General features: G+C 47.1%; 1 protein-coding gene across 3 annotated transcripts in view; it reads left to right on the top strand.

The window, feature by feature from the left end:
* The first annotated feature begins 524 nt into the window (after positions 1–524).
* Positions 525–14,821, top strand: part of SGPP2 (sphingosine-1-phosphate phosphatase 2) — a 47,421-nt gene continuing 33,124 nt past the window's right edge. For all 3 annotated transcript variants that reach the window (XM_042800712.1, XM_042800718.1, XM_033005511.2), the window contains exon 1: positions 525–798. In XM_042800712.1, the coding sequence (XP_042656646.1) occupies positions 601–798 (198 nt within the window). In that variant the 5' untranslated portion in view covers positions 525–600. The remainder of the gene's footprint in view (positions 799–14,821) is intronic.

The following is a 14,821-nucleotide window of genomic DNA, read 5'->3' as shown; positions in this document are numbered from 1 at the left end:
AAATGAGACTGGCGCCAGCCCAGGGTACATTTTACCCCCGAGACGAGCCCTTCCATCAGCGTGGCGGCGGTGTGAGCCCGTGCGGGGCGGGGAGGAGGGTCCTCCCCGGGGCACTCAGGCTTATGTGTTCCCCAGGGAAATCCCGAGGATCTTGGTGAGGTTCCAGGCGTTTTATCTTTAGGTTAAGAAAGCAGGCTGTGTTTACTTCAAGGCAGATTAATTATGGTAATTTTCTTTTACCAGGGGAGTCACGGTAGCAAAAAATGACAAAAAAAAAGGGGAACCTCCTGAATTTCCTACTGCTGCTGGGTGGGGGGTCGCCGCCCCCTGATCCCGATCCCGATCGCGATCCCGATCCCGACTCCTCAGGGGCTCCCGCAGCCGGGGGGGAGCGCACGGCCCGGCCGGCAGGGGGCGCTCCCGGGCGGGGCACCGCACCTGTGTGGGCGGGGCTCACCTGGCGGGGCGACGGGCGGGGCTCACCTGGCGGGGCGGGGCGGTGGGCGGGGCTGGCGGGGCGGGGCGGGGCTCACCTGCCTGCGGCCCCGCGGCTGCCGGGGCGCGGAGGTTGCGCGGCGGAGCGCGGAGGCTGCCGGCAGCATGGCCCGCTTGCTGGGCACTCTGCGCAGCTCCCAGCCCGTGGCGCGCTTCCAGCGCTGCTGCGGGCTCTTCCCCGCCGGCGAGGAGGGCGGCGGCGACCCCGCGGAGGGGGCCTGCAACGGCGCGGGCGCGCTGCGCCGCCCGGCAGCCTCCGGCCGCGGGCCCCCCAACGGGGTGCGGAGCGGCCGCGGCCCACAGGTGAGTGCCGCGGGAGGGGGCGGCCGGGCCCGGCCGTGACTCAGCAGTGCCGCTACCCCCCCCCCCCCCCCGCTCCCTCCCCGCGGCCATGCGCGTCGGGGTTCCCCAGGGGGTCCCCCCGCATCCCGCCGCCTGCCCGGGCGGGGAACTGGGAGGCGGCGTGGAGGGGCCGGGCTGCGCTGGGGCGCCGGTGCGGGGAGCGAGCGCTGTGCGGTGCCGCAGCCCCGCTCCCCGCCGGGGAGGCGTTCCTGCGGCTCTCCGCTTCCCCCCCACCCTCACCCCCGCAGCCGGTGTGAGCGTGGCCCTGCCCGCGGAGCTCGGCCCCGCGGATGCCGGTTTTCTCGCGGGGACCGGCTGGGCGGGCGGTTGCCGTTGCCGCGGGTCGCGCTCCACCCGCGGCGCACGTGCCGTGGCGCTGCGCTGCCGCGCGGCTGCGGCCGCCGTCTCGTGCCGTGGGGGGGGGGGGGGAGGGGTCGGGTCTCGGCCCGTGGGGGGACCCCAGGGCTCTGCACGGAGCGGGGCGGAGGGCTGAGCTCCGCGCGCGTCCCGCCGTCCACGCGGGTGGCGGCGTTTCGTGGCACGGTCTGTCACCCACTCGCGCCTGGGGAAGGGAGCGGGGAAGCGTGTGATGCAACCGCTGTGTGCAGGCTGGATGACCTGCTTTCCTCTGGCTGCAAGGACTGGAATTCCTTGGCAGATCACTTGGTGGTGCCTTTTGGAAAGGCGGTGTGATAATGGTCTTCCACGCTCCACCTGCAAAATAAACACAGGCCGGCCGTGAACGCCGCAGCTCACCCGCTCCTCCCCTTTGCTCTGTTTCACCCTTCCCTGTTCTGCATCTAGTGCTTGGATTCCCATTCCAAGCATCTAAAATTCTTCATCAGCCACTGCTTGGCTCTTTTTCACTTAGAAGATTAGGAAATTTAGGGTAGTTTTTCAGTCAGTTCACTTCTGAACTACAGTAAACTCTATTTTTGCTATATTATGCAGATAATTCACTGAACAAGTTTTATTTTCACTACTTGCTTTTGAATGTAGCAGTGTTGATACCAAAATCTTGTCCAAGTTAATGATCCGTGAATGGAGCCCTTCACTTCACCTGGAGCAATTGTTTTACGTTTGCAAAGTAAGTCACAACTACCTTTATGCAAAGGGTGAACATGTCCTGGGTGAGACTCCATGAGACATGGAGATAGAAGCGTAACGGTTTGTTTTCACATAATTAGGGCGCTCGCTTCTGAAACATGTGAAAGTTGAGTTGAAACCCAAAGAAAATGCAAATAGGAGTAATGGCTTGAGCATTGATGAAGTGCTAGAATTATGAAGACAGACTCTTTCTGCTCCTGTGAAAATCCATTTTTACAAAGAGGGTCTTCTGCAACCTGCCAGGAGATGCAAAAAATGGATTTGGATCTTCCTTATGCCAAAACCCGTACTCACTGCTCTGTTACTAAATGGACTGGTGATGCCCTGATGTATCTGCACAGAAGTGGGTTTACGTCTCTAATACATATAGTGGAGTCCTAGCCCATAAACTCTCTATGGACGGTGGTGTTTTCTCGCTCATAGCTAAAGGTATTTGCAGGAAGGTGCTCAAGTACTGCCCCTGCATCTTACTCCTGGTGACCTTGGGTGGCTCTGTGCTCAGCTGGAGCATCCCTTCCTGTTTCAAACTCCAGATTATCAGGACAGAAGGTTTCTATAAGGTAGTAACTTTCATATTACTTTGCCTTTACTGCCACAGTGCAGTAGTCTTGACGGTTTTCAGGTTCTCCTACATAAGTTCTCAGACAATCAGTAGGTTATACCTGCGAAAACAGTATATTGGATGCTTGAGTGAAGAAGATTTGAGCAGTTGGCCAGATGCTGGGGCTGCCACAGCCCCATCTCTCCAGGACGTCCCCCCCTCTGTCCTGCGCCAGCTCTCAGGCCCTTGCATCTGAGGTGGGCTGGATGAGGGACTCTGGGGCAAGGGAGCTGAGGGCTAGCAGCTGGTGGTGTTTTGGGAGGGGATGGATACATCTCGTGGGGATGAATGCCATACTGTTCGGGGGATCCCTCAGGAGGGTAATGAGACAGAACAGCTCTTCATCTGGGAGGAGGCAGCCTCTAATTACCTGCACGCGTTTGCTGCCAGCAGTGCTGCTCGTGATGCATCAGTGTTGTCTTTTATGTATAACCTGCAAATTAAATGTGGGGCTTTTTAATAAAAGAAGTCAGCAAGACCTCGTTACAGTGGTCAGCAGCACGACGAGTGGATGTATTTCTGAATTTTTGTAATTCAGTCCCATCTGCCCCACACAAGCTGTCTAAGACAACGAGACAAGGAATGAAATGCTTAGATGTGACAGCGAGTTCTGCATGTGTTTCTTAAATATTGAATCAGTTTCCCAGCCCATGTTCTTGATGTTCCCTTGGTTACCAGATCAGTTAGAAATACTTTTTAATACCTCAAATGAAAACTCAGGTATCTGAGGATGATACAAAATGGTGCTAGTCTAACACACTAGCCAGATTTATGACCTGGCTTGGATTCAATATTGAACCCATGGGTTTTTAGTGAAGGAACTGTCAGGTTTTATTACTACAGAAGACAAGACACTTCTTGTGTCTTGTAATTTCTTGCAAATGCCCTGTCTCTAGCTAATACTTCCTTGTTTTCTGCATTCCTTTCTAATATTAGTTTGATTTGCAGGAAATTTATTTCTGAAACTGCTTGAAAGATATCTTTTCCTGATGCTCTGTATGAAGTCCTCAAGTTGCACACTTAAAAATACTGACAAACTTTCTAGAGACTTCTCCGGTGTTTTAGTGAGTGGCCAAATAAATGTTCCATACATTTAAAGAGTGGAGCTCTGCTTATCTCCAACTTCCTGATGGACGTTTGCTCCTGAAATTGGTATCCTGAATTAAGGAGAACAGAGCAAAAAAAATTTCTTATTCAAAGTTCTCTGTAGAGATTTGTTTGTTTTTTTCCACTCTTACTTTTCCCAGATGGTTTATCACCTCTTGAGATCTATCTTTCTGCCTTTGGAAGAGTACAGTTCATATTTACTCTGTAGTTATACCTTAACTGTCAGAACTGCTCCAGACTGGTGCAGTGTTTGCAAACTGCCTCGTCATGTTTAGTGACTGTAAAGTTTTTGCTTGTGCTTTAGGTGAGGAGGCTAATAACCAGGATAACAGCAAGGTGATAGTAACAGAAACGGAAAAGGTAGGTAAAAACTGCACATGTGTCTTGGATATATTGTAGTCCTCCAAAATGTAGTTGATTACTGGCAGGACATAGATGACAGCACTGCTTTTGCTGTGATGAGATGTCTGGTAATTTGAAGTAGACTTGCTCTAGAGCTTGAGTTAAGGTCTCTCTTCTGTGGTGTTCCCCTGCAATAGATTTTTGCATTAGCCTCTGAGTCTTGCTTTTCTTCTTTAAATCTTATTAGTCTTACTTAGTTTCATGTTGTTTCCCTTTCCATGCGGCAGTAAGTTGACAGTAGGCTCAGCAAGTGAGGCAAAAAGCCCATGAGCACCATTCGGAGAGCTGGCAGCAAGGCATTTCTGCCTCAAGTGCTTGTGCTTTGTTCTCCTAGAGAGTGTAGCTGAACTTTGGGAAGTTCCTCCATTTGGGGCTGCAGCTGGAGAAACATGAGATCCAGTTTCTTATTTCGATGTTCTGAGCATGAGGCTCACATTCCTCGGCATCGCTCCTGCTGCTCTGGTACTTCGTGTTCAGCTCTCCCCTCCTCGGTGTGGCTGCTGGGGGAACTTGCCTCTCTTGCATGTGTCTGATTTCTCTTTTAAGGCTCCCATGGAAAGCAGCTGGTAAGGGACGTTGTCAGTCTGTATGAACGAGCCAGCTTCATCGGATGGTTTTGGCCAGCCCTACGACTGATGGTCCTTTGGAAGATGACAGTACAGTTGCATCCAAGATGCAAGTGGTGTGTGGCAACCCTATGTAGATCTGTTAGTGCTGGGCTTGCTGCTCCTCAGCAAGACGACCAGTGTCTCCTCTGGACAACAGGCAGCAGAGCCAGGCACGTGCTGTTTGTTACCGAGGTGTAGTCATCTTCCAGATCCTGCTGCAGAAACGCCTGATGCTAACACGACAGTTTGAAAATTCACTCACTGATTGTAAGAGGTTTCCTGCGAGGCTGTGGGGTGCTGCTGCTGGCGAGGCGGGTGGGCACAGAGGGGCCGTGCCGGGAGCCCGGGTCCTTACACCCATGATTAGGTGCTTCGTGACTCGGCGCTTCCCGGCTCACAGCCTGAGTTGTCTTTTTGGAGGCTGCTGGACCTCATAATGAGGAGCTGTCAGGATCCTAGGATTAATTCCAGTACTTGGAGGTGAGCCACTTACTGTTTTATAATTCTGCTGAATGTCTTAGGCCATTAGTTCAGATATCAACCAGATGTATAAAAGCTCATCTGCTGTCATTTTTCTCCTTCGGGACTCTGGAGAAAGGAGGTAGGTTTAATGGGTGAGGAGTCAGAGAAAATTGTTTCTCCCTGGAAGATTCCTGTGGACAGCCAGTTCTGTTACTTTACCTTATGTACATGCTCTGCAGGGGATATTTATGGGTCATGTGGGCAATGGAGGGTGACTGTTGACTACTATGACAAGTAAATCTGAGGTCTAGAATGTACAAGTAGTGTTGTCTAAACCATGAGATTTTTATTTAAAATGGTTATTCAAGTTCCTGCTTTATAGGGCTTCACATCAGTTCAGTATAGTTAGCACCTGTAACGTTATTTCAAGGTAAACTGCTATTGGTCTAGATTCAGAGCTACATAAATGCTTTAATATAGAGTTACATTGCCAATTTATTACTATTTTATTATTATATTTGCAAATATTTATTACTGGCTTTTTTTTTTTTTTAAAAAAAAGTATGTTTAATCCTTCCTTTTGATGACAACTAGCTGTTGCAAACTGCTGCTAACAGAGTTCCCTGAGCCTGTGGGTTCTGGTATGTGTGAAGTTGTGTGGCTGTTTTGTAACAACACAACAGGTCGTTGTTATTCCCTTTGCAGCTAGCTCGACTTGATGTAATTATAACTGCTTACTTATGCTAAACAATTTAATTAGGTGTATTGCCTTCAGTGTTCCCCATTGCCATTTCTCTCTGCAAAGGGAGAGGGTTGTGGTACTTTATTTTGCAGGAGAAGGTAGCGTTGGACTCCTCAGGCCTGCCACAAGAGAGCAAAGACTGAATGTTTGCATGGGGAAGGGCTCAGAAGCGTTGGCAGTGAGGAGCCTGCTCCCTGACAAATACAAGGCCCATAGACCAGTATGTATGGCATGAAGAGGAGGACAGAATAAGCAAGAGACTGTAAGAGGGGTCTGGGGAGGAGAAGGGAATATGTACGGCCGGATGGCTGTGATGCCAGTGTCACCTGTACCTGTGAGGTGACCTGGCACAGGCTGAAGCATTAAACCTTGCACCTGCAAAATGGGGCCAGCAGCGCTGTGCCGAGCACTGGGGGCACGTGGGGGCTGCGGGGGTGCCAAGGATGCTTCAGCCAGAGTCGCTTGTTCGGCGCGGTAGGACATCCTGGCCCTGAAGCAGCAGAAGAGATCCTCAGAGCAGATTGGATTATGTGTTGGTCTCCTTCTGTGTTTCCCCATCGGAAACAGAGCTGACATTGGCATGGCCTGCACTAATTGCAACTAATAATGAGGCAGCAAGTGAATTGAGAACATCTTATCTATGGCTCTTGTCCCCAGGGGCTGGCTGGCTGCTGAGGTGTCCACCAACATGCCCCTCTGCAGTCACGGCTGCAATTTGAACACCATGTCCCTTCCAGGTAATTGTGCTCCTGGAAGGCAGAGACCGCTGTAAACGGGGAGTTAGATATTTGTGATGATACTTAACCCAAACCCTTATTTGGCACTACCTTAGAAAACTGCTATTTGAGTTGAATCCTCGAATTATCTGCTGGAGAAACAGTCATTCCTCCCTGTAGCAGTGCCTGATTATAACCAGTTAAAAAAAATAATTTAGTTGTCTGAAAATGGAATGGTGTTACTCTACCCACTTACCTTCCAGAAGCCTTGTTGCTCTGTGCCTCTTGGAATATAGACCTCTGCCGTGGAACTGATCTTTCTACAAAAGCAAGCTGACTGGAATCGTGATGCTGCTGGGTAGAAATAAGTGACTAATCTATGTTGCCAAATTTCCAGGCTATAGTTAAATTCTAAAACCAAGTCTTAAGTTTAGAACAAAGTTTTTGCTCTCCAAAGAAACATAACCGTGAAGTCCTGGTTCTTCATGGTTATTTGGCCATTCCTGCATGCTTCTTTTGGGTTAACTCCCATCAGCTGGGAGTTCCTCAAACCTGGTGTGCTGGGGGAAAAGGGGCTTCCCACTCCTCCTCCTCCAGATCTCTGGAGAGCAGCCTGCGTATCTAGCAGCCATGCAGGTCCTAGTAACGCTCTGACTCACGTATTTTGTCAGGAAGTCAAAAATAAGAGGTGGTGGTGCTCACAGGGAGCTGGTGTGTGGGAATGGTGGCCACCTAACACTGTGTGGCTTGAAAACTGTTGTTGTGTGATGCATCCTTCTTCTATCCAAAACCACTTATAATAACACTCAACCTTTGGCGGTATGAATTACAGTGGAGTTCGAGGAATTTGATCTCTGTTTTGAAGCTGGAGTCCTCATCCTTCTGAATTGTCTGTAATTCACGTTCTCTGCCTCTTAACTCACAGTTTTTTCCTCCCTCTGTTCACAGACATTGCAGTTACCTAACCCTTAAAATTACTTCCTCAGACACTTTCAGGCGTAGGCTCTGTGGTGCACCTCACAAAATTGCAATCTAATTCTTGTAAATTAAACTGCAATTAAACAAACCTGTTCTTCCACTGTAAAACAGGGAGGAAGGAAGCCTTTTTCTTCTGCCCGTCCCACTCCTGCCTCTCTCTTGCCCTGTTCTTTCCTTATTGCACAAATCAGCCAGTTCTTCCTGGAATGTAAGAGGATGCCAAAGTGCATGGGAAGCTCACCCACCATTTTTGTCGGGGTACCTGAAACAGCCGTGTCCAACCTGCCGAGCCTCTGACTGGCAAAGCAGGGATGAGAGGATGAAGGTGGTGAGCTGCCTTCACAGTGCTCATCAAGGAGGAGATGCATGCAGCCCTACTTATGCTGGTGTTGTGCAGCTTCCTTGGCAGGAAACTGCTGTTGACACACATCAGTAATTACCAACATAAGAACTGGACGTCTGAGGAGCTACTTGGGCAACTGGGATGGCCGTGAGAGACACAACTTTCCATCAAGCATGTGCAAGAAAATAAAGACAAAGGTGTTACCCTCCGTGTCAGGGATGTCTGTATAGGTGTTTGCTCAAAAGTCCAAAGACCATGGTGGAAAGTAGACCTCCTTGGGTTTCTCCGAATTATATTGGAGGAAAAGGGATGAAATATAATCCTGATACCATGAGACCACTGTGTGGAAATGATCAGACAGTCTTGCCTTTTTAGTAGCAACTAGCAAAAGCTCCAAAGCATATGAGCTGGTAGGTTTGGGGGTTGGACTGGATGACCTTTAAAGATCCCTTCCAACCCAAACTACTCTATGATTCTGTGAATCATGGATGTCAACTCTGAAGGCATCTGCTAAGAAAGGAATATATGCAGTTGAATGGCCTGCAACTTCAAGTGCCATGAAGAACACCTTTAGATGGAAAGCAATGAATAGAGAGGCTTTCCAGAATAGGTTTCATAGCCTTGTGGAAGTTACTAGCTGGAAATGTTAGTGTGAGAGGCACGCTGCCAGTGAGATGAATTTAGGAGCAGCTGCAGGTAGGCTGGAAGATAAGAACAGGAATCAAATAGTCTTGTCAAGCTGAAGGTACAGTTGGAAGTTGCCTTCTGTTCAGTAGGTGCAGATACCTATTGAACAAGCAGATGTAATAAATACTCAACTGCAGAATGGAAAACAATAAACTTGGTAGTGTTTTTATGGAGGGGGGAAAAAATGGTCAGAGGAGCTCACAGGTTGAGCATGGTTCAATGGTGGCATGCTATTCTGAAAACAGCCTGCAAAATGAATGAAATTGTGCAGGACTATTCTTTCAGCATTACTGTGTCATGCCTGATCTTTGGGCACTGTAATTCCAGACAGGCACGATAAGTGCTGTGTCTGGAAAATGCTGAATATCTTCTGTAAGAGATACCAGGTGATTAAGCAATGGAAGAGGGGATGGTTATGTCCTTTTTGAATGCTTGTAAGAAGCTTCTCCCATGTCAGCCTTCAGAGGAAGGAAACAATTTGTTCCTTGTCTGCAGTAGATAAGAAAATAGTCATAGGTTTAAAATTCAGTAAGAAAGTCTAGGTCTAGGTGGCAGGGGAGCAAAGTGCTCAGAGGTTGCCTGGAGCAAGCAGTGGAGCCTCCACCACTGGCGTCAGTAAGGACAGGTTAGACAGACTTCTGTCAGAGTGATGAGAGCGCAAACCATCCATCCTTGGTGGACAAGCTGGACTAGACTTCAGTGAGGCTGTCTCTCAGGAACACAAGGCTGTCCTTCCAGCTGACTGTAGGCATAGTCCTTCACAAGCAATCTGAGTTTTGTTAACAGCCATTCTCCTATGTCCCAAAGAGACTTATGGGCTTTTTTCTTTTTTTTTTTTTTTTTTAAATTAAGAAGGCTTTCTTTTAGGAAGATGACATAATGCATTTTTTCCTTCATTGATTCTTCCTATTAACTGCCTAAACAAGCGCTCTATCAACTCAAGTCTTATTTCACTTTATAAATGACTTGACAGATATTGTTACATCTACTTTTGTTCTTTCAACAGAAGGAAGGAGGTCTAATTATGTTTCTTCAAGAGCAATATACAGAAATACAACCTATAGTTCAGTCTACCTCCCAAGTGCTCATCAGAGTGGAAGGGAAAATAATATGAAAGTAAAAAAATTAAAACTTCAGGAATAAACTGAGGTGTCTTAACTATGTCCTGGACCTGTCCCAGCTGCGGCGTGCTGCGGGTGTGTTGATGATGTGGGTGTGTGTGTCTGTCTAAGCTGACCATCCTTTACAGACTGAAGGGGAATCTTTGGATGAAGCTGTACCAATGTAAGCTGTGACAGATGCTGTGAGACACATCGACTGGGTGAACATTGTGCCCAGCGTGGCAGTGTTGGTGGGAGTCCTGGACACACGTTTCCTGTTTCCTACTCGGCTGCTCTCGGCCTCTGGTCCTGCAAAGCGTGGCCCCTTTCAGCCCAACAGCTTCCAGCCGTTCCCATTAGTGCTGGCTGTGCGGCACTTCTCTGCTATGGTACCTTCCTGAGAGCTTTACATAATGGCCTTTTTTGGTGTTTTGAATGAACTAAGAAACTACTGAAATGCTACCAGAAGTCTGCCTGATTTTTAGACTCCCCACTTGTTCTTTTCCTGAGACCACTGAAAGTACTATGATTGTCTGGCTTGAAGCTCGCACGTTGTTACTTCTCATGCAGCGATTGTCTTGCTTCTGCATCAAATGATGATTCAGAGCTATGATCCTAGTCATTATGCCATTAGTGCATGCCACCAGAAATGCTTGCACAACAGCTGTGAGTTGGACATTGCCTATTTGAGTACTAGGAAACAAGCACTTTCTGATAATAGCAGAGGTGGTCAGAACTTTACAGCATTTAAGGGGGGTTTTCTTGTGATTTCTCTTTGTCTTCATCCCCATGTTTTTCAGGTTTCAGTTAGCTCTAGGTGTCTCTCCAACAAGGACACTGTGTAAACCTGGACAGCTATTGCTAACTGGCTGCATCGCATTCTAGAGAGGGTAAAAAAGAATTACTTGATTAAAAGTGCCTGAACAGAGCAGGAAGCTGCACATACATATGAGTTTGGTTAGGTAACTTTTCATGCCTTCGGGCTCCTTATGTGCACTGTGTGCAGGCTCTGTGTGCTGCCAACCTTCCCCTCTGCTGTCTTTCTGACATCTCTGCATTTTCTTCCATGTCTCTGTGTCCCTCGTCCACCTCCTCCATCAGCTCACCACCAGTCCTGTGTCCCCAACCTTTCCCTGTCAGGGGCTCACGGCCCCATCAGGATCTCCCACTGGGGCACAGCTCCTTTCTCCTGGCCATCCTGCTCTTTCATCGAGGAGCAATGAGTTTCTAACATTGGTGCTCCCAGGGAAGGTGAACGCACAGGTGCTAGAGATGTTGCTGGCTGCTCTCAGCTGCTTGTTGGATCTTCACAAAACTCTGAAATTGTTTGACATTTAGCTGTGCAAATGAATGGAAGAGCTGAAGACTCATACTGTGATTTTTGCTTTTTCTTATTTTCCAAAATCTGATCACCGATATCTGATTTTTTTCTTGTGACTTGATAGGGTCTTTTATTATCTGGGCACAGTTAATAAATATAGGTGATGTAAAACTGACTGCTTATATAGAATACTGCAGTACAGAAGTTTTTTGTTTTTTTTCCCACCGGTTATACTCCACACAGTACTGCCCTGCGGGACTAAATTATCTGATTTATATTGTCTCTGTTGTGTACAGCAGCATCTAGACAGGAATTTTTGGCCTGTTTTTTCCTGTGCCTGGTCTCTGTGGCTTCTCTAAATTTTGTGTCTTTTTTCAGCATTAAAAATCCCTTAAGTGAGAAGTATTGTAATGCATCAGCTAGGGTATTTGGGAGGGAAATTTCTGGTCCTCTGCAAGGCAGTTCTGTTGGAAGGGAAGCAAGGGGTTTCAAGAACTCTAATTAAACATGCACGTCTTCTGAAAGATCCAAAGTAATTGAGAGCTGAGAACAAAATGTTGGTTAATGGTATCTCTGGGTCAGGCTCTGAGCCTCAGAAGTCTGACGCTGCAAAGCTTGTCACTAGAGACAGGGCAGGGAAAGCCAGTGCGTGTTTAATGCTCTGACAAGAGAGATCCTACAGGAATTGGAAAGAGTGGTACCTTTACACTGTTTTTTTTTTTGTTGTTGTTTTGTCCTGTGGGAGATACACCTCTGCCTAAAAATACATTTTAAATCTATTATGTTAGTGTTTCAACACCTGTTTCTTTATTTCAGCTATAAAGGCTAAATATTGTTGATGTACACCCTTTCTAAAGTTAGGGGTTCCTGCTCTGCCGTGTCTTTGTGTGTTAGTGTCTCTCACAAGTCACGGTGGTGGTGGTTTGATCTGCTCTGCAGGGAGGCTTTGGGGGGCTCCCCTGCTGTGGGGGAGGCTGGGTGGGACCCCCGAGCACGCATGGGGCAGCACCTGGTGTGGGTGACCCACCCGTGACCCGTGTGCAGAGACTGTGGAGTTAAGATGGACCTACAGTAGCTGTTTTCTGCGCCACTACTTCAGGTGAGTAGTTAATTTATGGAGACTCACACGTTCATATAAGTCTCTTGTAATTTGAGCAATTAAGTTTATTCAAAATAGATATTTTATTGTTGATAAGAAGGGTCATTTGTGTGAAATTACCAGTCTCCTGTGTGTGGGAATGTCATGGCTTATTACACCTTGCTTCTGAAATGTTCTAAAAATTCTGACTTTCTCTACAGCCTTAATTACTGCCCATTAAAACCTCTCTGATCCAGATGGAGTGGTGATGGAGATGGATGGAGGGGCTGACTCACTGAAAGTGCTTCAGAGATTGTGGAAAGCATCAGGTCACTTGAGTACATTAAGAATAACCACGTCTAACGATCAGAGTTATTTAAAAGTAGAGATTGAATAAACTACCGAGAGTGTTAGAAGGTACTAAATTTCACACAAATAATTGTAATGTTTTTTTCCTGCACTGGAGTTAGAATGAGAATAAAAAGGGAAGTCTCTTCACAAAGCACCGTAGTCTTTGCTTTCTGCAGAAATAATGGATATAAATAGTAAACATGAGCTAACTGCTGCCGCTGAATGTGGCCCTCTCAGGGGCCAGGGTACGAAGGGGCATGGAGTGTGCCTTCTGTACTTACAGTGCTTTAGGATCACAATGATTGAAAACACTGCCTTTTTTTTTTTTTTTTTTTTTTTTACTGTATACTACCTAAAATCAAGTGGAGCGATTCTGTGATACCTTGCATGACTGACATGTGGCTGTTACCATCCTGTGTCACAGGTGTGATCTGTTTGTCCACTGCCTCTCACACTGGGCTATCTAGAACTGCTGGTGTAGTGTTAAAAAAACAACCAACCAAAAAAACCCAAACAAGAGGGGATGTGATTTCTGATAGAAAAGGAAAGGAAGAAAGACAAAGATTTTTAAAATCATGTGGAAGGACTTGGCCCTGCCTTCTGCCTGGAAATATTTTTTTTTTTAACTCCCGATTTCTTTTAGGACCTGAAAAATTATTTTTTTTCCTCACAAAACAGATTACCGGAATTAAAGTTTTATCCCTTATCCCATGAGGTTCCAAGTACAAAAGCATTACCTTAGGGATATGTCTGATCATCTTTGATCTAAAGCACACAAGCACATAATTCCTAATACATTGGAGATTGAGGCTTAATTGAAGAATTAGTGATGCCAGAAGGGGGCTTTCTCTTTAAGTGTGACCAAATAAGATTTCGGGATCTCAGATGGAAGCATCAGAGTTGCTAATTGCACGGGGGGTGTTTTCTAAGTGGCGTATGAGACTTGAGACACTTAGAGTGATTGCTCTGTCGTTCGGCCAGCCATAGCGTACTGCTGCATTATCTCAGAGGGATGCCAGTAACTCATCTGTGGTGTCTATTACTAATACATGGGGGAACACTCCTCTGACCCCAGCATTTCAAAAGTGTTGACTCATCTTTTCTGTTTATCAATGTGCAAATCGATTCAAATTGTGGGTTTTTTTCTATGACGGGTGATTGGATGTAGCTTTTTTCCATCTTTTCTTGTCTTCATGCAGTTTGCCTCATCTCCATATTGAAAGCAGATTAAGGGACTGGAATTTCTAATGTCTTTTACAATGAGTCACAATTGCATGTCTAGACTCCTTACACAGTTTTTATGTTTTCTCAGTAGCATGTAAGATGAGAGTTTCTCTCTGCTAGATTAGTTACACGGTCAACTCTGAACATAATAGTTTTCCTCTTAGAAGAGCTTTAGGAGCTACATCTTAACTTAGTGTGCCTATGCTGAAACCTTCATGATCGCTTCTCAGCTCTCATCTTTAGTTCCTTCATCTCATATTTACATAGCCAACTTATATATCTTTTTGTTGTTGTTGTTTTTGGGGAGATGGAAAGCAACTAGATTGGTTCCCTTGCTCCTGACCCCAGATCAAAAATGATGTTTGTGTATCTCTGCTTTTTTTTCTGAATTGTACAGTGATTCACTTGCATGTTGTTCCTGCTAGCAGGGTGGGAAGCTTCTTAGTGGTGTACTAGTCCCAGATGGCAGCAACAGCAGACCTTTCCACAAGTGACCGAAGTCATGGCCTTAATAATACACGCTGCTGTGTGGCTTCCCAGCTCTGGTGGGCTGGGTGCAGCCTTTCAGAAGAGAGAAGACACGTGTGTTAGGTGGGGTACATCTAATGAAATGATCTAGCTGCCAAATACCAAGAAAAGTGAAATCTCTAGCTTAATAAAATGAATAGAGTTCTAAACAGTGTCACCTGATACTGTTTGCAATGTATCTGCTGGTAATGTTTCAAGAGACAACCTGGTGGTTGTTACTTAAAGATATCGGAGCGAACATGTGGTGATGACAAGGGCGGCTCTTCTCTCTGCCCACTCGCAGCCCTCTTCTTCCCGCGGATGCGCCCGTGCAGCTGCGGTGGCCGAGCCAGCTCCCGTGGCATCTCGGCGCGGGGCGACCCAACGAGCATCCCGTGGTGTTGAGGGCAGTGCAGGGGATGCTGTTGACAGCGGCACCTGACGCCGAATTTCAGGGACTGGCAGGGTACGCTTTGCCTGCTGTAATGAGGCAGATTTTAGATGAAATGGTTCAGTAATTGCAGTTTACTTTTTTAATCTCAAAACACATTTCCAGTGAAAGCAATGGTGGCTCTCTTTATCTACAGGTGTACAAACTTCAAAATTAATGCATTGGTACCCTGTTATGAAATATACTTGATTTCCCTGGA

The sequence above is a fragment of the Tyto alba genome, unplaced genomic scaffold (assembly GCF_018691265.1).
Source record: "Tyto alba isolate M040663 unplaced genomic scaffold, T.alba_DEE_v4.0 Super-Scaffold_10, whole genome shotgun sequence".
In the NCBI taxonomy this organism is placed as follows: Eukaryota; Metazoa; Chordata; class Aves; order Strigiformes; family Tytonidae; genus Tyto; species Tyto alba.
This window is presented reverse-complemented; position numbering and strand designations above follow the sequence as displayed.